This window comes from Mus caroli, chromosome 19 (assembly GCF_900094665.2).
Source record: "Mus caroli chromosome 19, CAROLI_EIJ_v1.1, whole genome shotgun sequence".
NCBI classification, from domain to species: Eukaryota; Metazoa; Chordata; class Mammalia; order Rodentia; family Muridae; genus Mus; species Mus caroli.
Window position 1 is genome coordinate 3,079,826 of NC_034588.1, and position 7,074 is coordinate 3,086,899.

Consider the following 7,074-nt stretch of genomic DNA (forward strand, 5'->3'; position numbering starts at 1 on the left):
TTATTATTATACATAATTACACTGTAGCTGTCTTCTGACATATCAGAAGAGAGCGTCAGATCTCATTACAGGTGGTTGTGAGCCACCATGTAGTTGCTGGGATTTGAACTCAGGACCTTCAGAAGAGCAGTCAGTGCTCTTATCCACTGAGCCATCTCACCAGCCCGACCTTGATCTTTCTGCCTTTGCTTTCCAAGATTTCCAGTATGTAGCAACCACCATGCCTGGCTAATAGTACTGTCAGTCATTAATGAGGAAATTCAGTTATGTCTCTGTCATAGATGTCTTAGATGGCAAAGGTCATTTTAATTGGGATGGGAAACAGCACAGAGTAAGGTTCAGGGCTAGAGTCAGCAACTTGGCTTTAGAGAAGCATTTAAGACCTACACAAAAGGGAAGTGGTCTGAGGTACTTTTGAGGGCTTGTTGGAGAACAAGTCAGCAAACCTTTTTCTTGAATTAGTATTGTCAGCTATGTAGAACTTTTAGTTTCTGCTGCAACAATCAAACTCAGCTATTACAGACAAAAGTTGGCGTAGCCATGTAAATGAGTGCCTTTGTTTCAATAAAACTTTATTCATACAAGCAAATGATAGGCCAGTTTTGGTCCTGAGCTTGCCAGCCCCTATTGTAGAAAATGAGCAAGGCTTGTACAAGGATCTGACGTTTACACACCAGATAGATGGCAGCTGCTGATTGCTGCTGCTTATTGTCACTGTGCTGTTCGGGGCACAGAGCTGGTGGGTTTCTCTGTGCCTGTGTCACTGTGCTGAGTGAGCTGTTAAGTATAAGCTAGTGGCTTACTTTGGCTGAGCATCTGTGCATGTCACGTGGGTAAAAATACCCCTTGAGGCAGGAAAGACCGGTGAGTGTGCCTTTGGGCTGTATAGTAGTGTTCAGATCAGAGCATTTTAGGAATTTACAAAGTAACCTCCGGCCTAGACCTTCCAGCCACACTGGTGCTCAGAAGCTCTGGAGCAGCCTGGGCCTTGGAGCCGTGTTGAGCCCTCTCCTGCTCCTCCCTCAGGTTATGACTTTGCGGCTGTCCTTGAGTGGTTCGCAGAGCGTGTGGACCGCATCATCCTGCTGTTCGACGCCCACAAGCTGGACATCTCAGACGAGTTCTCAGAAGTCATCAAGGCCCTCAAAAATCACGAGGACAAGATCCGTGTGGTGCTGAACAAGGCTGATCAGATCGAGACGCAGCAGCTCATGCGAGTGTACGGGGCCCTCATGTGGTCCCTGGGGAAGATCATCAACACCCCCGAGGTGGTCAGAGTCTACATCGGCTCCTTCTGGTCACACCCACTGCTCATCCCTGACAACCGGAAGCTCTTCGAGGCAGAGGAGCAGGACCTCTTCAAAGACATCCAGTCTCTGCCGAGAAACGCCGCCCTCAGGAAGCTCAATGACCTCATCAAGCGGGCCAGGCTGGCCAAGGTAGGCCGTGGGCTCTCTGGCTGCCATCTGGGGCCAGGGTAGGCCGTGGGCTCTGCGACATCACTTTATCTGTGTGTCCTGTGTACCCACTGTGCAGCCTGTGACTCGCTAAGGTCCTTTACCTGGGTCATCTGAGCCTGTTCTTTCTGAGGCTTACACCCTACCTAGATCAGAGAGTGCGGAGAACATGCTTACACCTTAGAAATACCAGACAAGAAGTGACTACAGAAGAAAGGAGGCCACGGCAAGGGGGATGTGCTGGCCTGCTTGGCTTCAACAAACCCCTGGGGTGTATTGCAGTCTAGTGTTCTCAGCTTGGCACGGAACAGTGTGGACTTACTTGGGTAGGGAGTGACACACAGCCCCCATTCAAGCCTTCATGGAAGAACAATGCACAGACAAAGAAGCATTGGTTATTTGGTATTGCTCAGTAGCCACAGGCTTCTGCCTGAGTGGAGGTCTGCGGAGCCATCCTGGTGGGATGGGATTTGGGAGGCCTCCGTAGGACATGCTGGGTAAGCTGGGACAGGAAGTAGCGAGAGAAAAGAAAGTGCTGGATGCTACCGTCCAGATCCCTGGAGGCTGCTGTCTGCACAGGCCATATAAACACCTATTCCCATTTGTGGGAGCACAGGCTGGGACCAGGTCCAGTACCAGCTTCTGAGGTGCTTGAAGCCCAGGAACCTTAGTGGCCACTAAGCCTGCATGAGAACTCAGAATGGCCAGAGATAGGAAATGAAGATCAGTGCCACCAGTGGACTTAGGGGAGGAGGCTCTGCATTGTGGCTTGCCCAGATAGTCACTGGGAGGGACTGTTCCAGTAATGGCTCAGGTGGCCCCTTTGAACGTGAAGGGCTGACATGGAGTGGATGCTAGGGTAGTGAGCCAGTCCAGACAGTGAGCAGGGGTTCCCACTGACCCTTCAGGTGCTTAGACATAGTCAGTTTCTTCATCTCTAAGCAGATGCCACAATGAACCCATCATCAGACTACTCTGGATGCTGAGGCAGGAGGATCCCGTGAACAGTTTGAGACTAGTCTGAACAACATAGCAAGACACGGTCTCAAAACACAAAAGTAGGTTCTCGCCTGGCCCCTCTCTTGAAAGGGGTTGGCTTTCAGCTCAGAAGACCTGTCCTATGAGGTACCCTGTCTCCAGGATAACATCTCAAAGTGTTGGGTGTTTACAACTGACTGGGTCACATAGAGTGGGAGAGATAGCCACCAAGTGCCTATGGCCACTGACACAATCCCCTCGAGGCCAGAGAAGGTGCTTCCCAGCCATCCCTGCTCCACTGCTGTTTGCAATGCGGAGGCTGCTGTCTGTACACTAGATCCCAGGCCCCCACCTCTGCTCAAGGCCAGTCATGGGATATTTGGGGGAGCTTTGGTCAGGAAACCAAGGCTGATGCTTTGTCCTTTACTACTGCCAAGTGTCAGCCATTGTCACTCTCAGGTACCTGGCCAGGTAGCAGCCAGCCTATGGCATTTCCCATCGTCTCTCCAGGGTCCTAGGCTGGGGGGTTTTCAGTATCTCCAAAAGTCTAGACATGTGTGGTCACCTCGTGAGCTGAGCAGTTCTGAGAAAGGAGCTCAATGAGAAGATCATGAGATCCGCCCAGGTCCTAGGGAGAGCTGTCAGGCAGCACTCGACTCTCACAGCCACTGGCCTCACGCCTGGAACCTCTGTGGTCTCCAGTGTCCTCCACACTGCTCTTAGCCCTCTGCCTGCTTTTCCTGGAGGGAAAGTAACTCCTTGGCTTAGGCAGACAGACGTGTGACTGGGCTTGTATGATCTGCCTACCATAGCTTTCTTGGAGTTGCCAACCCCAGGATTGAGAAGGACTGCCCCGGGCTGAGCAGGGAGCAGTGGGCGTGTTGAGGGGCGCTCTGGATGGAGTTTCCCCATCTTGAGTCATCCTGGCCTGTTTTGATGGCACATGGCATATCACTCAAGTAGGATTCTACTTGGGACTTCCCATGTACTGTACAGATATATGTTGGGCAGAGGCTCGTTCACAGCTTTCTATGGCTCTGCAGTGTGTTGCTTATATTATTGGGAGGGGGCAGCTCGGGGAGAAAATAGGCAGAACTGAGATGTAGTCCACTCTCTGAAGTCCCCACAATAGTTCTTGACAAACCTCTGAGCCTCCTCTGACCACAGTAGATTTGGATGCATGAGAAGGGAGTGCCTCTTAGCACCCGGCTTATGACAGACTCTAGCGTCGTTGTCTCTAGAATGTCACCATGACTTGTACAAGAATGGGCTGTAGAGATGACTCAGCAGTTAGCAACACTCAGGTTCAAGTCCCAGCACCCCCAACTGTCTGTAACTTTAGCTCCAGGGGATCCAGAACCCTCACACAGGCATACATGTAGTCAAAACAGCAATATACAAAAAGATAGACAGACAGACAGACAGACAGTTTTTGCCAGGCCAGTGGTGGCACACACCTTTAATCCCAGTACTTGAAAAGCAGAGGCAGGAGGATTTCTGAGTTTGAGGCTAGTGTGGTCAACAGAGTGAGTTCTAGGACAGCCAGGGCTACACAGAGAAACCCTGTTTTGAAAAACAAAATCAAGAAAGAGTGTCCGTCATGTGTCCCATGTTAGAGGCATCTTTCCTCTCCTCCTTCCCCATGGCAGTGAGCTGTCACCCTCGACAGAATCGCAGGCTGCCTGCCTGAGGGCAGTGTGTCAAGCAAGTCCCTGATGCCCACTGCTTCCTCCCTCAGGTCCATGCCTACATCATCAGCTCCCTCAAGAAGGAGATGCCCAATGTTTTCGGGAAAGAGAGCAAGAAGAAAGAGCTGGTGAACAACCTGGGAGAGATCTACCAGAAGATCGAGCGGGAGCACCAGATCTCTTCCGGCGACTTCCCAAGCCTGCGTAAGATGCAGGTACAGTCACCAGGCCAGCCTGCCCAGGGCTGGGTACCCAGCTCTATAGAACGGGGCCTCTACAAAAGGAAGCAGCTGGGTTAGTCACCAGTTCCCTATCCGAGTCAGAGTTGACCTAGGTCGAGACACTGACACGAAAAAGGGGAATGTGGTGACTCAGCTTTGGGGTGGGGCATGGCTGTCGGTGAAGCTTCATAGCCCAGCAAGGATAGTGCGGTTGTGACCTCATGCAGAGTGAGGAGCTCAGGCCTGCGGCGCTAGCTCAGTAGCCTGAACTGGTAAGTGGAAGCCCCACTCCCCTGCTTGGGTAATCTAGCTCAGTCTGGAGTCTGGAGGACTGCCCCATCTAGGCCTCTCCTTCCTTCTACGCTCACAGGAACTCCTGCAGACCCAGGACTTCAGCAAATTCCAGGCCTTGAAGCCCAAGCTGCTGGATACAGTGGATGATATGCTGGCCAACGACATAGCTCGGCTGATGGTGATGGTGCGCCAGGAGGAGTCCCTGATGCCCTCACAGGCTGTGAAGGGTGGTGCTTTTGATGGCACCATGAATGGGCCTTTTGGGCATGGCTACGGCGAGGGGGCTGGCGAGGGCATTGATGATGTTGAGTGGGTAGTTGGCAAGGACAAGCCCACCTATGATGAGATCTTCTACACACTGTCTCCTGTCAACGGCAAGATCACAGGTGCTAATGCCAAGAAGGAGATGGTGAAGTCCAAGCTGCCCAACACAGTGCTGGGGAAGATCTGGAAGTTGGCAGATGTGGACAAGGATGGCCTGCTGGATGACGAGGAGTTTGCCCTGGCCAACCACCTTATCAAGGTGAAGCTAGAGGGCCACGAGCTGCCCGCTGACCTTCCTCCACATCTCATTCCGCCCTCCAAACGGAGGCACGAGTGACTTCCGTGCCTGAGATACCCTACAACCCCCAGGGCTGCTGCCACTTTCTCCCCACCAGCTCCTGTCTGCCCAGGTGGGCTGGGGCCTGGAGGGGCAGAAACTGGGGGAGGGAAAGGGTCACCATTTTTCAAGGTCCATAAAGACTGAGCGGTGTTTCCTCAGCTCTTGAATAGGAAAACCACCATCTTTCTTTTAAAGCTGTTCCGGGGTTCAGCGGGAGGCATGGGTGACGCTTGGATATGAACAGTGGGATTTTGTGCACAGGAACCATGATATTTTTAATATATAACATTAGAGGCAGCCTTCTTTCTTGCCTCTTCTGTCTGACAGCCCCACACTCAGCTTCTCCCCTCTCCAAGTCAGGCACCTCTCCACCCCACCCTGGCACCCCTGTGCCCGATGCCCCAGGGCTGTGTAAGCAGGAGGTCCCTGCTCCTTCAGCTTGTTTTTAGACTGGGGCTTCCCTCACGGGCAGCAGGTTGTTTCCTGCTAGCTATGTTCTGTGCTTGGTTAAGCCACTCCAGTCCTCGGTGCTGTGCTGTGGGGTGCACACCTTACTCTGTCCACATCCCCTGACGCCCCAGCCAGCACAGCAGCCACAGGTAGAAGACCCAACCACTGTTATTTGTTGTGGAGGCAGGAGGAGTTGCAAGACAGTGTCTTCTAGGAAAATGCATAAGCTAGTTAGTGTTCTGTAGTGACACTTGATACTTGACCAAGACTTTGAGTAACTTTTACATCACTCGTTCAAAGCTGTGATTTTTGTCTCCTCTTTCCTATACTCCAGCCTTGGAGCATTTCCACCCCAGAGCCAGCATAGCGCTGACATCCTAGGGCTTGAGTTTGCTTTCTGGCTGAGGGGAGGTCATTCCAGCTTCTGCTCAGAGGGGTCTGAAATGTACCCCCCCACACACCAAGGTCAACCTTTATGGCAGCTTCCTGGAGCCCCTCTCTGCCTTTGGGCAGGCAGTAGGCCCTGTGACCTGGGGGTGGTCTGGGGCTGGTAAGAGGAAGCCTGTGGCTCTGGCCTGGGTGTAGTGTCCATGCAGCACGACAGGGGAAAACCCAGCCCCTTCCCTCACCCTGTCATTTCCTTCCTCTCCTCCTCTGCTGAGCCAAGGAGGTCTGGGTGTCCTGAGAGCCCCAGACTGAGCAGTAAGAAGCCTGAGCTAGCAAATGACCACTTTAGTCACCCCACTGTAGCCTGGGGGACCTGGACACATCCTGTGGCCAGTGGTTGGCTGTCAGGGTGGGCTTTCCACTGAGCTGGGTAGGGCAGTGCAGCCTGCTCCTCTGACACTGCAGGTGGGCTTCAGGGAGCTGCCTGCCAACCCCCAGCACTGTTCTGGGCCCTGCTGAGGGTGAGCTCCAGCCTGGCCTGTTACCTCCCTGCCTCAGCCCTCCACTCCTTGGCTGAGGGTGAGTGAGATGTCTTCCTCACCTGTAGAGGGAGTGGCCGAGTGAAGACTGGTTCTTGCATTAAAGAAAGTTTAATTGTGCCAAAGCCTCTCATGTTCCCTTGTCTTTTCCTGGCCAGGGGTCCCCCAAGGTGTCCATAACCACCCATCTCCTGTGCGTTGTTGGCGAGACTATCTGGGAGCTGGACCTGATGGTGCTCACCCATAGCCTCAGCACTTGGGCTGTGGGGGAGACCAAGCTACCTGAGAGCCGGTCCCCAAAAATCCAAACACCAGTAGAGATTGATGTCAGAATTATGCTGGGCCCACTTCCACCATCTGCACATCATCACCTCCCTCAAGACCGCCGCAGCTATAGACAGACAGGATGGGCTCCCATCCCTAGTGTCCTCAGACTGGGTTGTGGGATCCTGTAAA

At 53.0% G+C, this 7,074-nt stretch overlaps 1 protein-coding gene across 1 annotated transcript in view; it reads left to right on the forward strand.

Moving 5' to 3' along the window:
- Ehd1 (EH domain containing 1) overlaps window positions 1-6,746 on the forward strand; it is a 23,649-nt gene extending 16,903 nt beyond the window's left edge. Inside the window, exons 3-5 of the mRNA XM_021152547.1 lie at window positions 1,027-1,439; window positions 4,174-4,338; window positions 4,715-6,746. Of these exons, the coding sequence (XP_021008206.1) occupies window positions 1,027-1,439; window positions 4,174-4,338; window positions 4,715-5,239 (1,103 nt within the window). The 3' untranslated portion in view covers window positions 5,240-6,746. The remainder of the gene's footprint in view (window positions 1-1,026; window positions 1,440-4,173; window positions 4,339-4,714) is intronic.
- Window positions 6,747-7,074: the final 328 nt, after the last annotated feature.